The sequence below is a fragment of the Genypterus blacodes genome, unplaced genomic scaffold (genome assembly GCF_046128005.1).
Source record: "Genypterus blacodes isolate CSIRO-AG114 ecotype Tasmania unplaced genomic scaffold, CSIRO-AGI_Gbla_v1 ptg000139l_1, whole genome shotgun sequence".
NCBI classification, from domain to species: Eukaryota; Metazoa; Chordata; class Actinopteri; order Ophidiiformes; family Ophidiidae; genus Genypterus; species Genypterus blacodes.
The window spans coordinates 1,124,502-1,149,240 of NW_027466941.1; the positions used below are offsets into that span (position 1 = coordinate 1,124,502).

The following is a 24,739-nucleotide window of genomic DNA, read 5'->3' on the forward strand; positions in this document are numbered from 1 at the left end:
GATCATAGTACATCATAGCACACAGTACTTCCTCTTTTGTGGCATGTTGCTATGGCAGGACTTCCCTTCCAGGCAGGAAGTGGCAGGAAGTCTCAAGTGATGAGGTCCTGACTTGTGTGTACATCATGTTTGGGTGGAGCACTGCACTGCGTCCCCGGAGTGTGTGCACATCGTAAGACGACTTGCCCTGCGTTCGGGCCACCATGGCGAAGAACTGCAAGTCTCTAGGGATTCCTGTGGGCCACATGGTGAGTTAGTTTGGCTCCACATTTCCTTTACTGCCTTCAAACACGGACAAGTATGAAAGCAACGTTTTTGTCATATTACAAGCAGCTGTTCACTAGCAAACAGCAGTAAAATGCTCCATGGGATACGTTGGTGTTTCTTCTGAATAGACGTAGGTTTTGTCTCTTTATGTAATGTTGAAATCACACCGTAAAAAGCCGTATCCGTGGTGTTAACATCTGTGTGAGGAAGGTGGCAGAGGGTGACACTTTTCTGTGACACCCTCAGAAGTACCAGATCCAGTCAGACTACGTGGCTACAGTTGGTTTGCACTGAAAACACACCGGGCTTGTTTGAGTCACAGGCGGAAACTGAGCGAGGCGTCTGTCATGTGGAGGCTGATCCGGTCTCAGGCTGCTTCGTGACTCCATCCTGTTCCTCCGTTTGCTATTGTTCTGTCCAAAAGTGTTGATGTTGTTGTTGTGGTGTATCTGAAGATGTATTTCACGTCCGCCGAGAGGCCCTGGAGGATTCGGCGGTGTTTTAAAAAACGGGCCTTCCTGTGTGATTAGCTGGAGCGGCTCCAGTCTGCACTCGGATACACTTTGTTTGGGTATTTGTGTTTTCGAAGGATATGCAAAAGAATCGTCGTTAGTAGGCTGTGGGGGAGAGAAAGTCAACTTCTAAGGAAACAGTTGATGAGTCACAGTTTGGTATCAGATTCTCCCTCAGCTGTTCTCTTTACGCTCAAATTTACATGATCTCTTCCCAATGACACAAATATTTAAAGACAAAAATAACTCTGTATTTGTCCATTGAAGGCTTTAGTTGTGTGACTTATTCTGATGTGGGTGTCCTAGTGTCTTGTTGATGCCATATGTGTGCACTTCCTGAGTGTGGATTAGTTTGAGTTTGGCTCGTTGTGTGTTCTGTCAGTGGATGCGGGAAAAAGCGCATGATCGCACTGCACAACGTGTCCAAATGTCTCAACACCGGGTGGATGTTGAGAAACTTCACCTCCTTGCACTTTGAGTAAAGAGTCTGTACAGATGCAGCTCAGGCCTCCATTATGTTCAAGTATCACACACGCACACACACACACACACACACCATAGTATGCTGAGCAGAACCCTGAACCTCAGTACAGTGCTTGTGCGCTTCTCAGTTTAGAGATCGATTTGCAAAGTTTTAGTTCTACAGTGTTTGTGTCTGTTGAAGTAATCGGCAAGATATGAATAAGACGTCTGTGAACCCGTAAAAGGTGAATGAGAGACGATGTCAACAGCCACACAACCACTTCCTGTGAGACCCGCTTGCCTGGTTGCATTACAGAGCAGAGCGGCAAGGAAACAAAACACAAACCCCAATAAGTGCAGCTGGTCTTCACACTTCACTTCCTAAATGTGACTGTGAACTTCTGAATGCATTGAACAGCACAGAGAGTGTGACTGAGTTTGGGTTAGAGACTTACTGGGCTATGATTTATGACCATAAAAGGATGAAAAACTGGTGTGAATTTAATCCTTATTCATGCTTGTAGTTTCTGATTCAGTGTGTATGAATCTGTTGCAGTACCACACACACACACACACGCCAAGTATTCACCTCTGTGAGTTGGGTCGCATTTTTCCAGCTGTCCTTGCAAAACCAGTTTTACATTGTATCCGTGTCGTTATAAAGTCTCATTTATTTTGTGTGTGTGTGTTTACAGAGCCAGGCGGTGTCAGACGGCGGTAAGTGTGCGCAGCCCACTTGCACGCTGCCAACCCAGGGCCTTTCACATTTCTGAGAACTCCCAACATGTCTACGCACGACACAAGAAAAACAAAAGATTTGGATCTCCTTCTCGTCCATGCTTACTAATACATGGGTGTGTTTTGTGCGCGTTTCAGAGTTGAACATGTCGGCGCGGAGCTGTGGAGGCAGCAGCTCCAGCCTGCCAGGGACTCCAGGCGGAGAGGCCAGCCAGGCCAACGGCGTGCTGAGCTGGGCCGTCTCCTTCGAAAAGCTGTTGGAGGACCCGGCCGGGGTCCAATACTTCACGGTGAGACGCGTGGATACACACTCGCTCGCTCGGTGTCCAAACCTGAGGGATTCACTGTATTGATTTGTCTTCCTTGTTATGCCCCATGCTGTGCCATCTCCAGCATGTCCTCAAAGTCTGTGTGTGTGTGTGTGTGTATACTTTGTGTCTCTCTTCGCAGGACTTTTTAAAGTCTGAGGTCAGCGCGGAGAACATTCTATTCTGGCAGGCTTGCGAAAAGTTCCAGAAGATTCCGTCCACTTGTGGTAAAGAGGTATGGTGGCCCGTCCTTCCTCCCTGTTTGGGTTCTGATGCTGACAGAATCTGGCCTTTCATTAGCAGCTCTGTCAGCTCAATCTGTCGGCTTTGATCCATCAGCTGAATGTGATTTCCATACTTTCTACACTTTCTGTTTGTTGTAGTGTAGAAGAAGTGGAATAGCTCAGCTCGGTCATTCGGCTGTTTTCATTCCATGCATGTAGCTTTCTGCAGCTGCACAGGTTTGTTTAATCACATGCAGTGTTTCAGCTGATTTCCATTATTTTCCATTATTTTGACAGCGAGTTAACAAGCTTTAGTTAAGTGCCATAAATCACAAGTTTTGTAAAGAGTTAATGAATTAAGTGAACGCACCGGTGACCCCAATGATGGATGACTCTGTTCGGCACAAATCGTTTTAGGGGAAGTTTGTCTTGTTTTAGTGCAACGCCTCGAAATAAAACAGGCAAATTGGGAATCGGTAAAAAGCTGCAATTAATTTGTAATCAGCTTAGCACCTGCCAGGCTGAACTATTGTTTGAGAAATTAAAAGTGTGTGCGTGCGTGTGTGTGTGTGTGTTGGATGCAAAGCCTTTTGATGGCTGTCCATTGTGTAGTTTGCAATGTAAATTTTGTGGGGGCGAGCTGCTATGTTTCCTGGTACAAACGGGCACGGACAGTCTGCCCGGCCTTCAAAGCTAAATTTACATTTTCATTACATGTTAAAGCCATTGATCCCTGTTTTTTTGGTAGATTGCCTGTGTAAATGTGTGTAAATTGGAATGAGCCTGAACATTAAATGACTCCTGACTTGTTTCTGTCCTGGCTTGAAAAGTCTCATTGGAATCGATGATAGTTGTTTGTGCTGCAGTTGTTTAACAAGTGCAGCTCGGGTGTGTGTGTGTGTGTTCAGGACCTTTGTGTCTCATGATGCTGTTGTCTTTGCAGCTGAAGGCGACGGCTCGCTTCATCTACAACACTTACCTGTCTGACAGCGCCCCCTACTCTGTAAACATCGACGACACGGCCAAGACGGAGGAGACGGACCTGGAACAGCCCATGCCGAACATGTTCAACAAAGCCCAGGCACAGGTCTGTCTGGAGTCACGTAACCACACACACACTGGCGCTGGGGCGTTGCTGGCTGACTGTGTCTTCCTCTTTGCATCAGATATTTAAGTTGATGAAGATGGACAGCTATCGCCGCTTTGTGCGCTCTCCTCTCTACCAAAGCTGCACTTTGGCAAGTGTAGAGGGCAAGCTGCTGCCACATCTCTCCCCTGGGATGGCCCGCATGGGATCCTGGGAGGAAGTGGCCAACAGGAGCCCGACTTTACGTGACAGCAAGAAGGTAGAGACAGAAACCAATAACAGTGATGGAGGATGATGTGAAAGATGAAGATGGATGAGCTGCTGTGTTGGTTTCTTATCATCTTCTAGCTGTTTCACAAAATTGGGAGTTTGTTGAAAGTAGATCTTGTTTTGATTGTGTTCTGTTCTGCTCATCACTTTCTCCAACAGAGCAACAAGTCAGACTCTAACAGCAGTCTGGGCGGGAAGAGCGACAAACAGCGACACAAGAGAGGATCATGGGGAGGTAAAGTGCGTCACAGTGCAGTTTGTCCAGTTATGCTTCATATAAATCCTCTGACTTCATTTCCCTTTTGCTCCACAGCCACAGATGCTTCCCTCAGCCATGTCACTGTGTACCGGAAAGAGTCGGATATGTCAGTCAAATCAAACAGCAGTGGTGAGCTTGGCTCCCTCCAGAGGCAGATAGAGGTTAGTGCATATGTGAATGGAGACATATGCACAGTAGCTGGTGATTATGGAAATGACATCATTGCTTATGATAAGAAGGCAAACATGAAAAGCACTTTGTCCTCACTATGACATTGTCACAAACTCAATTTGAATACTTATCACGTAGGAAGTATTTTTCTCTCCTTCTTCCTGCTTCCTTCATTCTGTCTATGTCTGATTTCCAGAATGGCCGCTCCAGCCCTCGCTCCCTAGAGCAAGGCAGTCGTTTAGGGGTGGAGGGGGGTTACTGCTGCGTCTACCTCCCTGACGGCAGCGCCTCCTTGGCTCCCACACGACCCGGCCTGCCCATCAGGGACATGCTGGCCGGCCTGTGCGAGAAAAGAGGTTTCCCGCTGAAGGATGTCATCATCTACCTTCACGGCAAAGACAAGGTGAGACGCTCCGACTCCTTCAGAACTCCACTTCAGAACACACACACACGCCAAGGTTGATTTGTAACCGAGGCACTGCGACTTTTTTCCCTTTTTTTATTACTGAATCTTTTGAAAGCAAATGTTGAGTAAAAATAGAGACGACTCATTCAACAAGGACTTCATGATATAAATTGATTAATAAGACATTCGGCAAGTAAAATTTGCTCATTCAGTCATTTTCCGTCTCTCCCTCAGCAGCCTTTATCTCTGGACCAGGACTGCTCTGTGCTCCGGGACCAGCAGGTCACCCTGGAGCTCCGGGTGACGTTTGCGTGAGTCGAATGTGTCACTTCCTCCTTTCCTGCCTTTCTCTCTCTTTGTCACCCAGGCAGCGGACTTTCACACCGCCCATCCTCCCTGCTACAGCATGCCTACTTCTCACCATTCCACAGGGAAGTCCTCATGTCCTCACACCCGGCACAGAAGCTGACTCTGTGGAGGATCCCCTTACATCGTTATCAGAGGAGTCGCCGGCTTTAAGCACATTGAAGTAGCCGGCTGAGCTTTTGCATTGTTGGAACTAAAAAGTGCTCGACTGCTGTTTCCATATTGTGTGATTTAGATTTTGTTTGGATGTGAGGGGATTGGTGTGTCAGAATCTGTGTGTGTGTGTGTGTTTCAGACTGGAGATTGTCTTCACTGGTAAGACGGTGGGCATCATGGTGAAGTCCAGTAAGAAGTTGCAGGACGCTCTCTCTATGGTGCTGCAGAAACACCACCTGAAACCACAGGACGCACTGGTCACCCTCGTGAGTTTGTGTGTGTGTGTGTGTGTGTGTGTGTGTGTGTGTGTGTGTGTGTGTGTGTGTGTGTGTGTGTGTGTGTGTGTGTGTGTGTGTGTGTGTGTGTGTGTGTGTGTGTGTGTGTGTGTGTGTGTGTGTGTGTGTGTGTGTGTGTGTGTGTGTGTGTGTGTGTGTGTGTGTGTGTGTGTGTGTGTGTGTGTGTGTGTGTGTGTGTGTGTCCATATTGTTGCCATGTTTGATTAGTTGGACAAGTAATTGACAAAAAAGTCATTATTATTATACGGAGAAAGTGGTGAATGTTCCCAGATTAAATGTTCAGGTGGACTCGACCCGACACGCTCCTCAGTAATAATCCTCCATGTCTGTGGGAAAAAGGCCAATCCAGCGTCTCGGCTCTCTAAAGCTGCCGTCTCCTCCTCAATTATTCCCCTCCTTAAAAATTCTGGTCGGTGGTCCGCGCAGCACTTGTCTGTCTTCTCCCGCCTGGAGCAGCTGTTGCTAGGCAACAGTTCACGCCCGAAAGTGTGTATTAATATTCATCAAAATAATGTTCAATACTCAATGAATAGGTTATCAGATATGCACTTTCAAACACAATGAAGCAATTCAGTTACCGAAAATGAATACGTCCAACTATCATATTGTGTGTGTGTGTGTGTGTGTGTGTATGCAGTTTGTGTGACATGATGCATTAATTACAGACGGGGGTGTGTCATCATCCCTGACGCTGCATAAGTGATTGTGTGTTAGCGCCGGTCTGACTGGAATCCTTGGTGCTTGTTCTTCTCCGTGCTCTCAGGTTGGGAGCGATGAACCCGTGAACCTGAGCACCACCGTGTTCAAACTGGCCAACAAGACGTTACAACTGGACAAAGCTAAAGGTTTTACACACTCCAACCCTTTGTTTCTTTGTTTTCTAACCCTGAATGAGCCCCAGGAATTAAGTTTAGGTCATCTAACACGAGAGCGACATTACGCTGGTGAATGAGCGACCGCTGAATCCAAAGTTCCCCCCCTGGGTGACGAGGCGCTGATGAGTTCAATCGAATCAGCTGAGGAGACGTCTGCAGTCTGTCCTCTTTAGGTGTCACTGCTGAAGGTCATGCTCTGTCTCTCTAATGTATTGTGTTCTCCTCTAAATGTTGTCTGGACCCATTTGTGCTCTTAAACTCATTCAATTGTTTCACTTAGCAAGCCGGGGAAAGGTCTCCTCACTGTTCTCTTTAATGCCCAATTTCTCTCTTAGTGTGGCTGTCTGTCTCTCTCTCTTTCTGTCTGTCTGTCTCTGTGTGTGTGTGTGTGTGTGTGTGTTGGGATGTGAGAGTCCATGGGGCGTGTTGAGTCGTGTGTCACTTTGCGTTCACTCACCCTCTTCTCACTACAGCTGAGAAACCACCATCACGTTGCATCAGTGTTTCCCACATCAGTCCCGATCTCTGCACACGGGAAGACATTAGATTAAAGCCGCCGCCTTCCAAGTGGATCCAAGTCATTAAAAATACATTTATCCTCGCCAATCTCGGTGTTAAAACCCAAACTTAAGTCCTGTAGCATCATCAGCAGCTATTGGAATAACATTGATGTAACTTTGTCCTGCAGAAACTGATCTGTTCTGTGTTCTTAGCAGGAAGAGACCAGAACATATCCAGAACCGGCAGTACCGCAGCATCCACACAGGTGAGGCAGTTCGTCCAAGACCGAAACCAAATCGTCTTGTAAACGCACGTCACAGTCGCTCACGTTGGCACGGTTGATCTTCTGTTCTAGTCTCAGGCGCGAGCAGCGAGTCCATCAGGTGTGGAGGGCCGACCGGCACAGCAGACGGACAGAACCAAGACTCAACCCAAGCCCAGTAAGAACCACGACCTAGAGGGTAGGACACACCAGCAGTATGTAGGCAGGACATGGGGACTAATCTGAGTGAACACCACAAAGGATCCCTGTAGATGTTTACATAATCATCATTACTATAAATATTTAAAGCTTTATGTACGTTGTCGATGATTGCATATTATGGTTAAAACTCAAAGTCAGCTGAGGCCTCGTGTAGATAACAATAATAATACAATAGTTGAATGAAAGTGACCGTATGTGGTGCTTGTGTCAGGGCTTCTGGACATGCTGACCAGAGCTCAGTGCAGCCGGGTGGACGACCAGCGTGGCCTCCTCACCAAAGAGCAGCTGCAGATCCCCCAGTTCCTCCAGGTGTCCACCGCCCAGGGACACCAGGGGAAAGAGGATCCCGCAGACGGCAAACAGGAGCCGGGCGACCACGCTTCCACGTCAGCGTCTGGCTCGGCAGAGAAGGAAGCCCCGGACTCCGCTGCCCCCGAGCCCATAGACCTGAGGGAGACCTCGGTGTGAGGAGGAGGAGGGTGGAGCGGAGGTCCGTGCAGGTTTGCCTTCCTCTTTATAGACACGCTAAGAAGAAGAAGAAGAATCAAGTGGACAATCAAGAAGCACTTTTTTCCTTTTTTTTTTTTTTTTAAAGTTTCAAATTAAGCTCTGAAACGGCAGAATGTCACCATCTGTGAGGAAACATGTCAAGAAGAAGGATCACAGCAAACAAAGTGTCCAAACACTACGCGCCCTTCCTGGGGAGAAAAACGTTTGCTGTTTATTCATTTCAAAGAAGATTCTAACTTGTTTTCTCTCCACCATAGAACTTGTTTGCTGCAGCTTTCCCCGCCGTGTTTAATACTTGACGATTAAGTTTCCAGTTCACGTTGCCTTCCCTTCGTATAATCTCGTTATTCTGCCACTGAAGTCTGAGCCCACAAAAAACCATCTCACAGGAGATCGTGCCTGTCCAGAATGTTTCTTTGAAGTATATTGCACAGTTTGTTTTTGTCTTTATTTCATTTGCGAATGTTGAATAATTGTACTTGTAATGAGTTTTTTTAATGTATTTGTGTGCTTTCTTGTTCTTGTTTTTCTAACGGTACTTAAACACATTTCCTTTGCTGCGACGGCACATTTCCTGTGGCCTCAGACTGCGGGCTCGGCGATCGCGACGTGACCTCGCCGTCACGAGCGACTCGGCTTTTGTTAAAAAAGAAATGCCAGCGAGTGTATGATGCGCAGAAATCAAGTGTTTTATTAAATGTCATCCTTTTGTTCTTTCCCGTCTGTGTGGAGATGTTTGACCTCTACAGACGCTCCCATGAACCAGGTCAGGCCGCGACTCCACCAATGCTCCTTAAAGCACACACATCGATTAGCCGTATGACTCAGTGTTGCGCGTCCCTGGGTGTGTGTGTGTGGGTGGGTGTGTGTGTGTGGGCGTCAGTTGTAAGCAGCTGTGATGATGTTGACTTCTCCTGCATGTTTTGGTCCTGCCTGAAACAGAAACCTCCCTCTGTCGTCAGCTCATGATGTCATATTTGGACAGTGACGCAGACGGGCTCCGGCGCTGCGATTGGCTCTTTCCCCCAGCGTTTGTAGCCAATCGCCTGCTCTCTCTCCCTACAGACTTGTTGCTGGAAGGTATTTTCCAGCGTAGGAGCCTGAGAGGAATAATATTTTGTGTATTTGGCAATTGGCTCAGGTTATAAAAAACAAATGAGGTGACTCACGGATGGATGATCAACACAGATGATGTGTGCAGCTGTGTTCAAATCCCACAGCAGGTGACGGACAGCGAGAGGGCTGGCCGGCGTCTCATTTGTCCACATGAAGCATGAGATGATGACATTTATTGTAATCAACAATAATATAAGGGCTTCATTATCATACACTCTGCTTCCAACTCCACATATGGAAAGATTAGCATACACAGTTATGATTGGTTGGATTTAGCACACCTGGAGTGATTGAGTCTGCGCGTGTGTGTGTGTGTGTGCATGACTGGTGTGTTGGTGGAGCTATGAATGGGCAGAGAGGGGTGTGCTCTCACAGACACCATCGCAGCGCCACAGCAGTGAAATGAGGAGTGCCATCTACTCCGCCGCACGTCTTCACTGAGAGAGGAGGAGGAGAAGGAGAGAAAAGGAGGTGAGTGAGAGTGTGTGTGTGTGTGTAACCAGCAAGGACGACTGTACTAATCTCATATTTGGGGTGATGGCTGTGCTTGTGCTGTCATTACACGTGTCTTGCCTTCCTTTCTCTGTCACTTATTATTCTCCTTCTCTCTCTCTCCCTCTCTCTCTCTTCCTCTCTCTCTCCCTCAGCCTGTCACTTAGTGTGCATCCCTGTGCCTTCTTCATTTGGTGTCTTACGCTGTTTGAGCTGCTCATTCATATAAAATCCCACGTTTGTACCAGACAGGGGAACAAGGTGTGAAAGCTCTACCAAGGTAAGGCTTCTGTCCCCCTCTCTCTGCTGTGTGTAACCCAGAGGATGTGCTGTGTTTGTGCTTTTTGAAGTGTTGAAGCTTAGTTCCATGCTGTGGTGTGTGTGTGTGTGTGTGTGTGTTGTGCCCTCAGAGTCGGCGGAGGGAAGATGCAGCTCATAAATCAATGCGTGCTTATTAGTCTGCATTGTGCTTTTTCCGCTGTGTTGAAAGATTCAGTTTGGCTGTTTTAGAAGCGTGGAGTGTGTGATGGAAATGATAAGTTACCAGGTGAGTTACACACAAAGGAGCTGTGGGGATAAGAACATATCTGTGTGTGTGTGTGTGTGTGTCACCCGAGTGTGGCTGAACAGACAGTCCCTCATCAACATCAATTATAGGACATTCTGTCCTTTCGCAGGCTTCATGTTCCTTCCCCTCCGTTTCTTCCCACACACTCACCTTGCTGCTCTTTGTGCACGTGTGGAATCACGATGTCCTGTCGCCTCTGCACATCCAGCAGCACAGATGCAGCAAAGCAAGGCAACACCCCGAGCGACCACACACTGATGTGCCAGGCTGGAACTGAAAAGGAGGGGAGGGAGGGGGTAGCGTGTACCACCCCCCCTTAGGCATCCAGCCCCCCAGCCCAGAGCCTGTCAATCACTCATGTTTCCTCCCCGTCGTCATCTTGATGGATGCGGGCGCAGGCGGGGAATGATGGTGTTTCCAACAGGTAGCCATTAAGCAGAAGGGATGGAGCGTCTGGGCTGAAATGCACCGAGGCAGCTGGGAGAGCGCTTTAGGTCGAAGCAAACTCCACTCGGGTGTTTCCTTCCTTTTTGATGTCTTTATCTCAGGCACACAAAAGTAACTGAAGCTTTTGTTAGATGTTGGCTTCTCGCCGTTGAGTTAAGTTGCAGCAGACGGTCCAACTCTGGAGGAAGCTGAGCCGAGCTGTCAGTGCTGCTGACTCAAACCTGATTTGCTTCTTATATAATGCACAGGCTCACATCAGCGTCCTACACAGAACTCTGGTTATTACATTGATTTATTGTCCTCGGCCCAAAACCACTAAGTCAACATGATGGGAGGAGGGAGATGGATGAGACGGAGGATGAATCTTCTCCTCTGCTCATCCTTGCAGAAAGAGGTCTTGAGTGGCTTTTAAGGCGCTGGACTCTCTCTCTCTCTCTCTCTCTCTCTCTGGCTGCTGTGTGTGTCCTTGTCCACATAATACTCTCATGTGCAGGCATGTCGTGTGTGTGTGTGTGTGTGTGTCTGTGCTCACTTTTGTATGCGTGTCACAGAGAGGCTTTGTGTTTGGACGTGTCACCTTGCCTTGTCGTTGGCTTGTTCATGTGGATTAATGGATGGGAGCCACGGGGCTTTTCCACCCTGGGTGCCACGGAGACGCACCCCCGCCCTCCTCAGTCTAGCCATTTCCTAGCCTCTGCCTTCTTTTTAAAATGGAGGGATTCCTCGTCTACCCAAAGGCTGACGGAGGGAGGCAGGGTGAGATGACGAAGAGCTCTAAATGCCAGGGACCTCCAGGCTGGATGCGCTCTCCCCTCTCTGTGCTCCCGGCAGCATCAGAAGCGGTGTTGTGATGACTGTTGATGTCAGGCAGCTCAGTGGGTGAGTGAAGCTTCTACAGGCTCCCATTCATTCTTAATGAAGCCTGGGCCCAGCGTTTCCTGCTGAGCTGCACACAGGAGCCCCCATCACAGCGGGAGGCGGCACTCAGTGTATTTTAAATTCAGACAAAGCTGAAAGTGGCTTTATTTTCCCTTTTTTCCCTTTTTGATTTTGCGAGACTCCTTTTCTGTTTTTTTTCAGTTTCACCCACATGGACCTGAAGTGAGAGGCTTTGACGTGCAGCTTGGCTCTGTGAGGCGACGTGCACTCTAAAGTGGAGTGACTCATAGAGCACTAACATCTAGAGTTAATCTGCTGCTGCTTTATATTCCAATTGTTTCAACACTGAACATGAAAACAGTGAAGAATATGAAACCCTCATAAGAGCAGAAGAGAGGAAACGCTTAGAGAATGTGATCCACTCCCCCACGAAGCTTTAAGGTCACAAAGACACATCATCACCTGTATGGATGAAGATCTGTCCCTCACACGGACGTAAATTAAAACTTTATCTATTCAAAACCTCTTTACACGTTTGAGCGATGCCAATTAGGGAATACACAATGTCTTAGAAATCTATTACTGCTAAGCTAACAGTAATAGGAGCACTGTGATAATCAGCATCTCATCAGTGCCATCATCTTATGTTCAGGAATATAATCATCATCATCATCATCATCATCTGCTGTCACAATAGTGAGGCGTATAATCAGCTTTGTGTTGTTCCGCTGTTACAAACACTAGAGTTTGATAAGACTGTCAAAGACAGATAAAACAATTAGGTGTGTGTGTGTGTGTGTGTGTGTCTGTGTCAGTGTCAGTGTCAGGTTGGTTGCTTCCATACAGGATGGCACAGAGCGTTATTTAACCGCAACTTAAACTCCCTGATGCTTTATGCTGCCATTACAGTTTAACCCGCGGCGCTCTACGGCCTTCACATTGAGCCCAGGTTGCAAAATAGGAAACCACTAAACCGCCCAATCGCCCTTGAGATGCCATAAAGTGGCTCCATCAGATCTAAGCCCACAGAACTCAGCAGGAGTTGTCGTAGCGCAGCGGTATGAGGTCTGAGCTTCTGTCTGTGTGTGTGTGTGTGTGTGTGTCTTTGTTTGTCTGCTCACAATGATTTTCAATTTGGATCACAATTTAGTTCATTGATCTTCGTTTGACTCAATATGATAATCATTAGTCCTGCAGCCTGCACAGCTTATAAACTCATAAACTGGTATGTAAGTAGAATCTCCAGCAGTCTGAGGTCCGTATGGATGGGGTCAGACCTCATGGCTGCCACCCTGTAGATCAGGAGGCGTGTGGACATCAGTATTCTAGTGAAATTGTCCACATCATAAGACATAAGGACACAGAAGAGGCGACGTCATCAAAGCCATTTTCTCTTCTCATTCTATTCTGAATGTCTTTGGAGTCTAATTATCTTTTAGTTTTGCATCCCCAGGTGGCAGATGAATATCAGCGTCTGTTTCTCCAATAATTCCTTCCAGCCAGAGCCAAAAACCACAAACGTTGCAACCAACAGCAGCGTGAAGAATCAGGCGCTCCATCATTTCTGTTTTTTGCAAATCCTCATAAATGACAAACACTAAATGGAGCTGCGTGTGCAACCCAGCGTGCTCCACCCCTCAGGAAAGTCACATAGCAGGGATCAGTGAGAGGTGGAGTCGCCATCTAGTGGAGCCAGGCCATAACTGCTGATTTTGACACTGGCTCATGCTCGCCACGTCGCTCAGAGCAGAAAGGTCAATTTGAGAATTGAATTGAAGTGGGGAGAATATCAGCACTCACGATCCGGGTAATAAGCTGCATCATATGCTTGTAAAGTTTCTCTCCTGTGTCTCCCAGAGGACCTCAGGACATCATCCAGCTCAGATCTTCATCAGCACTGAATTCCTCCAGAGAAACATCAGCCAGCCAGTCATGGAGCAGAAGAACGAGGTGTGTGTCTGCGTGTGTGTAGAAAGACGTGTGAATGACTGTGGTCATTCAGGCCGTGTCTAATGATCCATACTAACCCCCCCTCCCCTCCTCCCCTCCTCCCCCCATCCAGTGCCCCACCACCACCTCTCCTCAGAAGCACATGAAGAACAGGTCCAAGTCCACAGAGGAGATGCAACAGACGAAGAGGGTGAGCCAGACCTCCAACATTTCATCCCTCCATCCCTCCATCCCTCCATCCCTCCCTCAATCCTCCACTCTAACATGACTGCCCTCTTATGCTTACAGGCCATTTCCTCACAGAAATCACTACCAGGCAGACCAGAGCTAGACAGAGTGAAGGTGAGGTCTCTCTCTCTCTCTCTGTGTGTGTGTGTGTGTGTGTGTGTGTGTGTGTGTGTGTGTGTGTGTGTGTGTGTGTGTGTGTGTGTGTGTGTGTGTGTGTGTGTGTGTGTGTGTGTCTCAAGATTTTGAAATGTACCTCCTTCCTTCCCTCTCTGAAATCGGGACACTTGGCACTAGAAAGACAATGTTAAGGCTGGTTGATCATTTATTTATAGAGCTGGTCGGTCACATGATGTCAGAGAATTGGCCAAAACCGAATTTTAGAAACAAACTTTCACACGATTGCACCAATGTTGAATATTAGAGAGTGAATGGACCTCACAAGCACAGAAACATGGCTGTGTGTCTGAACTTGAACTTCTCTATTTTCTATGTTTTTACAGTTTATACAAGGTACAAGTAGTGGTGTTAGTGTGTGTTTGTGTGTTGCAGGAGGTGTCTGACAGCTCCGATACACCTTCATCATCCACAGAGGAGCTGAAATGACGACGATGAAGACACGATGAAGCTGCCACCAAGCTGTCCTGTCACCATAACGCCAACGTGCAGAAAATGTACACATTCACACAGCAAAACACACACACACACACACACACAATGTTGGGCATAGTAATGTAATCGGTCACAACGTTACACACACAAACAAACACACACACACAAGACAATCGCATGCAAACAACGACACACCCATTATGAAGCTGATTGATCCATTGTACCGTGAGCGTGATATTCATACCAAACTGTGTACTGACAATAAAGTGATGCTGTTGAGTGAATTTGTTTCTTTTATTGCCAAAGTATAATACACACTCTCTCGGCACAGAACTACACAAATCAGACGTCTACAACTCTCTGTGATGCTGTACATCCAAGTAACAGGCTTGCAGGGGGTCAGTGAATGCATCATTTGGCATTCCTCTGTGAAAGATGGATAACTCCACTCCCTGAGGTGCAGAGGAGGACAGACGCTGGGATGTACACACACACACGCTGCGTATTGATTGGCAGATGTTTGGGCTGGCTGCTGTTTATCCACCAGACGTGAGCGGTGACACACACATCTGCAGGACAGATGAGCAGCACGGTGGGGTTTCGGCACAGGTATGGAACTGAGCCAGAGACTCACTTCTGTTTGTATCAGTGTTTGTGTGTGTGTGTGTGTGTGTGTGTGTGTGTGTCTTGCAGCAGCCCTGGCTCCGGTCCAGCTCAATCCTCCCCTCCAGAGCCGTTATCTCTTGGCACATAACTCCTCGGCCTCTCGGGGTTCGTTATTAATCGCTGCTCCAGTTGGTTCTTGGATGCGAGTCTGAGGTCAGCAGTTTTTACTGGATTTGGGTGAAGGCACTGCTGATTTGACAGAACGGGATCGTAGACGGACTAATTATTAACAATTACCCCCGTTGCCCTCGTGCACGGAGGGAACACTGTGGGTGGTGGCAAAGTGTGTGTAAGTACGTGCCTCAAGATGGTGTCTGAGGAGCTCTCGTCCAATCACAACATATTTAACTGAGTGTTGATGAAGCCTCAACATTCTGCAGAAGTCAACAAGATTTAATTTCACGTGTTTGAAACGAAGTGACGTTCTTTGCCAGCTTTACATGTTTGATAGTGAGAGAAACATGTTTTACCACCTTTCACCACTAGATGTCAGCTTTCCCCTGCAGAACAACCCCCGAACACACGAATCATTAATCACATTAAAGTTATTTTCATCACTTTAAACTGTTATCTGCTCACAAACCAGCTAAAGATGTCTGCTTGAGTCATCATCATTGATTACTTAATACATAAAAGCAGGCAGCCCCTGAATCCCCCCTCTAATGCATCATTAAGCCGTGTGTTATAGATTAACGACGACGATGGAGCGAGTTAATCAACAAGAGGTGAGGTGTTGTCCCCGACGCGCACAGACCTGCCACCTTATTTATACCCATGATGCTTTGCACGGACACCTTTCGGGCTCCTGCACCAAGGCCAGACATCTTCAGACAAGGTAAGATATCATTATCTCACTTTCGTCAATATTTCTTTTTTGTTTTAGATGAATTATTCATTTAAAGTTGGATTCTGGCCTTTTATCTTTGAGGCTGTGGGACCAGCAGCTGAGGCAGAATACTGAGAATAATAATCATGATTGAGAATATTTTGGCATGTCAACAATCTTTATTAGACCTCGGTGTGTCCCTGTGCACTTTGAATCATTTACATCTACAAGTACATCTTAATTTGTAACACTTGCTGAACCCGAGAGAGAGAGACACAGTCTATGTGACAGATATGGATGAGCTGCAGATAAGCTCAACGCAAACAGAGAAGAGAGAGAGAGAGAGAGAGAGAGAGACAGATGAATGGAGCTACTGAGAGGCAGAATCAGGGAGTGACAGTCTGGCAAACAGATGAACATGGGATAGGTAGATTAGCTCTCACACACACACACACATACACACACATAGAGAGATGCGAAATACTCGCACAAAAAAATATGGATGTAGTGTAAGTTTGTTCAGCTGTGATCTATAGAACTTTTCAGAGTGTCTTACATATGCATGACACACACACACACACACACACACACACACACCCTAATTACTATAATTTCAGGTTGTGTAATTACTGAACTCACTTCCATCCTCTCTGCTTGTAAGACACACATTAGTCCTCCCTCCTCTACTGGAGTCCCCCAAAATATAGCAAAGTGGCTTCCATGAAAAGAGGAGGAGAGGAAAAAATCTCTTTCAACCTTTTGAAGGAAGAAGCTCGTCTATAGACACTGGAGAGTCTCTGGTTTCCTTAAAGAGCTGAATCGCAGCTGCAGGAAACGGAGGACGAAACCAGTTACAGAAATCCTGACGTCGCCTTCATCGACTCTGACATGTAGTGAATTGGTTGAGTGGGCAGACGGAACCTAACAATGCGTGATCTGACCTCCAGATGAGGACAGTTGTCATTTGCAGACATGGTGGCCTGCGTTTGTTCTCTTCTAATAGCCTCTGCTGCTGATCTCTGAACAACTGGTCTCCTTAAGTCTCTCTCTCTCTCTTCTTTCCCTCTTGCAGGTGGTTAACACACCCTTTCAGGTTCCTTCCCTCTCTGACGGTGTCTTCCTGTGCTTCTAATTACCTCCATCCATGCTGCACACAAGCCACCATGTCGTCTCAATCACTCTCTGCAGCGTCCCATGGAAGGAGCACAGTGCGCCACTACAATGGTACCTAATTATTCTCAATTCCCATCACAAAACCGAGCGGATCACTTTGAAACGCTTCAAAGCCTCACTCTCTTCCTCTCCTCTCCTCGCAACCCACCCCCAGTTTTTGTTCTTTGTTGTCAGAAGCGAGAGTTCACTCCTCCACGCCGAAACTCAAGCAGGGGAAGGAGGACAGGGAGTCGGGCATCGGCTCCACCCTTGACCTCGCCAGCGGTTTTGAAAGCAACAACCTCACCAAAGCAGACAGGACTCCTGGAGAGACAGGTACAGCGACGGACACACACACAGGAATCCCAAATTCCTTTCCCCTGATCTGGCCTCAGATGAAAACAGCCGAGGCAGGACAGCACGCTCGTTAGATAGGGACATGCTCATAACACACACAGCCGGTGGACACGCTGGGTAATGAAGCCGTGTTGTCTCTCAGTGGCACTTGGCCGCGTGTCGTACGGGAACGGCAGTGTGTCAGATGTCTTTGCTCTCTACGTGTGAACGCTTACAAAGGTCCAGAACTCACAGAGGGGAAAACGTGACACAGGAGCCGGAACCATTCCACATTTTTCTGTTATCTCATTACAGACAGACAGGTTTTGATATGGAGCGGCTTTTCCTTAACACACACACACACACACACCTCACACAGCACAACACAGGGAATTCAAGACACTCTCAACATCTTGTTTTAAGGGGATTCAGTCTTATTTCCCCTTAACAAAGACGTCTTTAAGTTCCCTCTGCACTAGATAATTCTTGTTTAGATTTTTCAGCTCAAGAAGACAAAAATCAGGTCTAAAAAGTGGATTAGATGCTTGACACATTGATAACCTTTACTGTGAGAAAAAAGTGGTTGAACTATTTTAGATGAGGTTCTTCACACTGATTTTAGATTTTAGATTAGATTTTATTTACCAATCTTAAATCTAGCTTCACATGCTTTTGAACAGAGAGCTCCGAGGTGAAGCCGCGCAAGATCAAGGCTCTTCATCTCTTCATCAATCTGTCCAAGCTCCCTCTCCTCCTCACCCTCCTCTTCTTCTTTGTTTGCTCGTTGGACACTCTGAGCTCAGCCTTCCAGTTAGCGGGAGGTAAGTAAGCACAACCTTCACTCGCTCCCTCAGCGGGGCGATAATGACTCAGCCAGTTAATGAATGACAAAATAAATGAAATGAATGAGTCACTGTGGAATAATTCAAATGTGCTACTGATGATTTGATGTAGAATATTAACAGCAAATCTTCATCTGTTGACCTTTTGGTATGCAGGGTGGCAGATGTTCGCAGCGTTGCTTAGCACCATGGACCGTGTTTGTGTCTCTGTGTGTGTGTGTGTGTGTGTGTGTAGGTAAGGTAGCAGGGGGCATCTTCCAGGACAATGCGGTGCTGTCTAACCCCGTGGCCGGTCTGGTGGTGGGGATCCTGGTCACCGTTCTGGTCCAGAGCTCGTCCACCTCCACCTCCATCGTCGTCAGTCTGGTCGCCTCCGGATGTGAGTAACGGCACAAAAGCGTGCGTGTGTGTGTGTGTGTGTGTGTGTGTGTGTGGATGTGGGATGCGAGTGTCACATAACTACTTTTAATGTTTTACATAAGACTGTGAAATGGCAACACATCCATTCTTACCAGCCAGTTTGTTTGCAGGCTATGATTTTATATGCAAAGTTATTACAGTCAGGAGGGAAAACAAGAAAATAATAAAAGAAACCAAATGCTCTGCAGTCAAATGGTGAATTTGTTACATAAATAAACAATTAATTAGGATTTTAAGGTTATGATCATGACATGACAATAATATAAGTTTACATTGATGAGATATTTGTGCATAACTGTTCTTGGTGAAGTTACTATACTTGTCACAAGGTCAGTATTAAGCACCTTATCTTATGTATATCTGTGATGGAACGTCCCACAGCAGGCCGGCCCACTGGTGTCATCCCACTAAATGTTATGTATTATTCAGTGCTGATGCTCATCTTCTTATTTATATTCATGATCTCATTTATCATGGGACTTTCCAGTGCTATATAGTGTCTTAATATAAATCCATCCATGACATTCATTTGCATGTTGGGTCTCCTCAGTGTCAATCTTGGTAAATGCAGTGTATTTTCTAAACATAGTACATAGTACAGGTTCCCACAGGATTCTTGTGAACTTGTGTTGTACTATTGAAGCTGTGGAACAGGTTTAGCATCTGCAGGAGCGCATGTGTTGCTCTTCAGGTGTCGTTGCATATCAACAGTGCACCTGTCTCTGCTGGCTGTCATTCATTTGGTCCCTTCCCTTCCCGACTCGCCTGCTTTTCAGGCCCCTGTAGAGTACATCTTCTCGAAGGAGCAAAGGAAAGATGATGCATCAATACATCAGCCATGGAGGATTTGATTGGACTGACATAAGAATATAAGAATATAAGGAATAGAATCTGGTTTAGCCCAGTTGTTTGCCACTCTGACTGACAAAGCGAGGATTGGCATTGTGGTGACCCAGTAAGATGATAGATGGGGATCAAAGCACATACGGCCATTGAATGCTGAGGTTGTGACCTCTGTGTCCGATGAGCTCTCTGTGGGTAAAGTGACTGATATCAGCATGCCAGGGGCGCTCTGATTCCACCGCCTTTCAGTGAGAGAATTAGGAGGAGGAGGAGGATGAATAATATGAAAGAGAAAGGAGAAAGAGATGAATGACTGAATGTGGGCCGTGTCCGTGCGACGCATGCTTTCCTTTAAGGTCATCGTCATCCTCCACAGTAAACCAGGCGGCAGAATTAAAATGCTAAACTGCCTCCGCTCACCTGCAAATTGCTGTCACCTCATTGTGAAGTAGAGAAAAGGTCACATGTGGTAACAAGATGCGTCACAGCCCCGCCAGGTCTCAGAATCTCCTCCTGTTGTTAACATGATTAAAAGGTGTTCCTTTGTGCTCCCGCGTCGCAGTGCTGGAAGTGAGGTCGGCCGTTCCTGTCATCATGGGGACCAACATCGGGACTTCAGTCACAAACACAATCGTCGCCATGATGCAAGCGGCAGAGCGGAGCGAGTTTGAGCGGTAAGTGTGGGCAGCGGACGAGAGTGGAAAGACAAAAGATGAGCCTGGAGGGCGGAGAACAGAACAGGACAAGAGATTGAAATGGAAAAGTGAAGAGGATAATTGTGGAGATGGACGGACGAAGGATATAAGTGTCAGAAAGGGCAGAGGAGGGGGAAAGGGAAGCATGAGGGTGATTGGAAGCTGCTCACTGCTTCTTGGCTCCAGTCTCTATTTGAGCGCAATTTCTGTAACAATAAAGACATCGATTCACAACAAAGCCCAAAGCAGTAAGTGGCTTTTGATGTAATCTGTGTTTACTTAAATAAAGACGATTTAATAACCTTTCATTACAATCTCCCCATCTGAGACTAAAATACTAAATTGATTTGTGAAAAGCAGATATACAATGAATCATTTCGAGTTGTTGGGAATACTAATGTCTGACCCACACACACACACACACACACATCGATGGGACCCATTGCAGCGCGTTCGCCGGGGCAACGATCCACGACTGCTTCAACTGGCTGTCCGTCCTGGTTCTCCTGCCGCTGGAGGTGGCGAGCGGCCTGATGACCCGGTTGTCCCACCTGCTGGTCACCGGCTTGAGGGTCCAGACTGGAGACGAAGCTCCCGAGATGCTCAAGGTCGTGACCGAACCTGTCACCAAGCTCATCATACAGGTAAAGCTCCCAGCTCAGTCACTGTACCTTTAAAATCGCTACAGATGTTATGTTGGCTGTTTACGAGTGTAGATTACGTAAACTCCTGGTTGCTCGCACTGACTGCTGACTCTTCATTATTCATTTGCGTGTCAGCCCAGATCGTCTGCTTCACTGGTTTTGTGGCAGAAAGGTCAAAGGTGAATGTGGCGGAACATTGCGCAGTAACAAAGAGTCGTTTGAGGCCACAGAGAGTTTGATAACAAAATGGACCTTAGATGGCATCATTTGACTGCAGCCTTCATCTTTTCTAAGGGTCTCCGTCTGATTCTTGCTCTAGTGCAAACCCACAGCTTGGGGATGAAAGACTGAGGGTAGTTTCATCATAACTCCAGTGCCCATTAAGTCACTGAACTCGGGAAGATGTTAAGTATTTTCTCCCTGTCCATCCACCCTCAGCTCGACAAGCGCGTGATCACCGGAGTCACCCTGGGAGATGAGAGCATGAGGAACAGGAGCCTGGTGAGAGAGTGGTGCCAGACAGAGCTCGTTACGGTAATGGTCTCGTCTTCATCGCTGTCTCCCGGTGCACGCAGACATGTTGTATCACACACTGGCGCCAAATAGCCGGTCACTGCTATCTGTGTAATCCGTTTGGTTAATATTCCCTTTCATCACTCACTTTCTTTCTTTCTTTCTTTCTTCAGTCGACTGTCAATGTGAGTGCCACCGCCCCCGTCAACTGCAGTGACACACTCCCCTGCAGGCAGCCTGGCAGTGAGATCTGGATCAGAGAGAATTTGACAACGCTTGTCAATGTTCAGAAGTGTAAGTTAACGTTTAATAATAGCAGACGTCTGCACAGTTTATTGGATTTCCTTTCCTTTTTTCTTTTTTTTTATTAAACAAGAACGACTTTCTCAACCTGTTTTTGCCAAATGTTCTCCTGCCCCCTGAGAAAAAAACATGAAAACCAAAGACACAGTCAAGAAAAGTGGTTTGTAGAGAAAAGGCTCAAGTTTTATTTTTGTTGTTACATTTTTGCTTTTTTGTAACCCAGAAATAAAAAAAAAGCTCAGGAAATTGTTATAGATCGGTGGAAGCCTGTGAGTCTGTGTGTGATTTCTTTCCGATCATTTCCATATAAATCCCCTGCAGGGCTCCAGAGGCATTGGAGGGGAGGTTTATCTTGTCCTGCCATCAGATTCCTGCTGTCCACTACCACAATGGGACACACACGTTGTCTGCACACACACCCTGAGATCTTTTCCATTTTATACTGAATGAATACCAGATGTTCACATTTATAAAACTCTTATGTTGGCAAAATCAAATGAAACGTCGGCTCTTTTTCTCAGTATGAGTGAATAGAATCAGGATGTATTGTCCCCATTATGGCTGCTGTCAGTGGGATGAAACAACACACAGATTAGAGTGTCTTCTCCTCTGCAGGCAGGCACTTGTTTGTGTCCACCCAGCTGTCAGACCTCACCGTGGGCCTGATCCTCCTGGTCGCCTCCCTGGCTGTCCTCTGCACCTGTCTGCTGCTCCTGGTCAAACTACTCAACTCTCTTCTCAAAGGCCGAGTAGCCAAGGTCATCCAAGAAACCATCAACACAGGTGCGACTTAAGTTTGAGTTTGCTAGCACGAAGCCATTCCAGACTGTAGACTGAAGGCTGTTTTAATGTGAGAGATGCCGTGTAGAAGATCTGAGCAGTGTCATATTTGTAATTTCTGCTTTCTTCTTCACCGCATAGATCTGCCGCATCCCTGTGGGTGGCTGGCAGGATATGTGGCCATGTTTGTGGGTGCAGGGATGACGTTTGTGGTCCAGAGCAGCTCCGTCTTCACTTCAGCCCTGACCCCTCTGGTAGGTGAGTGACATCTGCCTTCACACGACGAAGAGAAAATATTAAAAAGTAAGGCAAACAAGCTGCATTTGCGTGCTATAATGTGTTTTTAATCCCACTAAGCAGCTGTAATTTTGTGTAATAACCACAGCTGCTGCACATAATTCTGTATAGCCCCTGCTGCTTTGAAGGCGGATAAATAAATAGCTGCTTTATTATTATTATCAATATTAATCCAGTGCAGTTGACGTAACTACAATGTAAACACTCCCCATCTTTGTGTCTTTGATTCATAACTCATCCATAATCTCGGTCCGTGATCCAGAACTAAACAATGTACCTCAGTGCGGAGGCGTAAAGTTTCAGAGGCAACAAACAAAAGGACTTAACCCAGTCTGACTCTCTTTCTACAAACTCTTCTCACTGCGATCATACCCAGAGATCCATAATCCCTGTTTGGACACAGACATGCACACATCTGAATGTCAAACCCAGGCACACACAGAGGATAAATCACTTCTGTCGTATACAATCTTTGTAACGCAGGGATTCTCAGACAAAAGCAGCTGCTGCCTTCAGCCTTGACTGTGACGATCCGACCTGTGTCTGCGTCGTTTCATCTACGTGTCCTCGGTCCTTCATCTGAAACTGAACGCTGAGGAAGAACTGTTTTGCTTTTGAGAGTAGTGCAGTGCTGGAGTTTACACAGCTGATAACACACCAACACACACTTCACTTTGCTTTGTTTAAACTCTTTGAATTTCTTATATCTTTCCCCACAATGCACCTGTTCAACCACAGGAGGGAGCGAAGCATCTTAAATGACCTTCAAGCACTCAAAAACACAAATTAGTATTTTTTTGTACCCTTGTACACCGTCTGAATATTACTTAAATTTTAAGCAGCAATTTTGGTCACCATGGTCACATGACTGTAGCCGCCTGACAAATCACTGGTCGTGCTTTTGTTGGGTTTGTATCTCTTCTTAGCATTTCAAACTTGTCCTCCGTGGGATTCAGTAACAACATGAGATATTGCAAATGTAGAGAGTTGCCGGTGACGAGATGTGTGTTGACTTCACACTGTGCATGTTCAGAACACGCAGTAGATGATTGGTTTCTCTGTGACGCACAAGAAAGAGCACACACGGAATGACCCACAGCACGGTGAAGCTCTGCTGTACGATTGGTGTTTTACAAAGCTACTACTCTCCAGAAGCAAATGTCTAATAATAGGGTCGGACAGACTGGTAGGATTGGATTTGTTGAATGAAGAGAATACAAAAACATCTCTACACGCCCGAGTATTGATCTATCTACACAGGGAGGGAATAGCACCGTTACAAAGATCACACCAAGAGCAAGAGATGAAACGCAAAGAGTCACAACAAAGGCTGCTTGAGATCAATGGAAGTCTCTTTTCATGGATCCAATATACAAGAATCACCCGACAACAATGGTGCTCACGGATCGGACAAAACATAGAAAGAAACCACCGATCCTGTTTGTTTCCAGTTTGCTTAAGACCACCTTGGTTGTTCCACCAGGCCCGCCGGGATAATGTTCTGCAGACAGATGAGACAAATCCTGAGGTTTCGGGGCAGAAATACAAATAACTAAGCTGAGCAAAACACATCTGAACCTTGCCTGAGGGAAGGACGGGTAGTTTGGCTGTTTTTTGCTGTTTGTCGGACCGCTCGGTGTAAAATTCATCATCGCTGCTGAGCAAATGTGATCAGCGGCCACAGGAAATGGTGGTGGGAAGTCTTTGCTTGTTTTACCAGCCTGGACTGTGAATGATTAAATAAGGTCTTCAACAGAATCACTGAGATGTACAGTTGTTTATGTGTCATTAGTTCAGGCAGGATGTGTTTGTCTGTTATTAACCCATTATACTCCATCGTCTCTGGTGCTTAGCGGTCATAGAGAGACGATTAGGAGCAGGGTTTGTTGTAAACAGGGTGAACGAGACACAAATCTAAGTTCTAATTAAGCATTTGTCTCAATTCTTGCGTAAATCAAGCCTTTCCTCACAAACTTAGAGTGAGTTTTCATCAAACATCCAGAGTTCACTCACTTTTACTTGCCTGAGAATTTTAAAAGATGTCAGCGCAGCACGTCTTCATTCAAATTGCAGTGAAAAGACCCAAAACGAGCTCTGCAGAGACGAGCGGTGCTGAGCCTCACTGACGCCGCTCTGCTCAGCAGCAGCAGCAGCAGCAGTCAGCCTGATAACAGAGATTGTTCACGTTCCAGTCCCCCCACAAACAATTATTGTCCCTAGCAAACAATACACAGTGGAATA

The 24,739-nt window shown here is 46.6% G+C and overlaps 1 protein-coding gene across 5 annotated transcripts in view; it reads left to right on the top strand.

Annotated features, from left to right (window-relative positions):
• Positions 1–24,739, top strand: part of LOC143011895 (sodium-dependent phosphate transport protein 2A-like) — a 26,765-nt gene continuing 2,026 nt past the window's right edge. Inside the window, exons 1-20 of one of the 5 annotated variants that reach the window (XM_076164905.1) lie at positions 1–248; positions 1,937–1,958; positions 2,118–2,269; positions 2,430–2,522; positions 3,455–3,598; positions 3,678–3,857; positions 4,028–4,103; positions 4,182–4,288; positions 4,495–4,701; positions 4,939–5,015; positions 5,366–5,492; positions 6,286–6,367; positions 7,114–7,163; positions 7,254–7,359; positions 7,594–9,479; positions 9,656–9,780; positions 13,252–13,344; positions 13,457–13,534; positions 13,633–13,686; positions 14,122–14,465. In XM_076164905.1, coding sequence (XP_076021020.1) covers positions 204–248; positions 1,937–1,958; positions 2,118–2,269; positions 2,430–2,522; positions 3,455–3,598; positions 3,678–3,857; positions 4,028–4,103; positions 4,182–4,288; positions 4,495–4,701; positions 4,939–5,015; positions 5,366–5,492; positions 6,286–6,367; positions 7,114–7,163; positions 7,254–7,359; positions 7,594–7,850 — 1,725 coding nt within the window. In that variant the 5' untranslated portion in view covers positions 1–203 and the 3' untranslated portion in view covers positions 7,851–9,479; positions 9,656–9,780; positions 13,252–13,344; ... (1 more) ...; positions 13,633–13,686; positions 14,122–14,465. Of the gene's footprint in view, positions 249–1,936; positions 1,959–2,117; positions 2,270–2,429; positions 2,523–3,454; positions 3,599–3,677; positions 3,858–4,027; positions 4,104–4,181; positions 4,289–4,494; positions 4,702–4,938; positions 5,016–5,365; positions 5,493–6,285; positions 6,368–7,110; positions 7,164–7,253; positions 7,360–7,593; positions 9,480–9,655; positions 9,781–13,251; positions 13,345–13,456; positions 13,535–13,632; positions 13,687–14,121; positions 15,683–16,745; positions 16,898–17,020; positions 17,162–17,841; positions 17,983–18,238; positions 18,383–19,828; positions 19,941–20,409; positions 20,606–21,043; positions 21,140–21,291; positions 21,413–22,036; positions 22,205–22,342; positions 22,456–24,739 lie in introns of those variants that run through there. The other 4 variants (XM_076164904.1, XM_076164906.1, XM_076164903.1 and 1 more) reach the window with 4 other exon arrangements.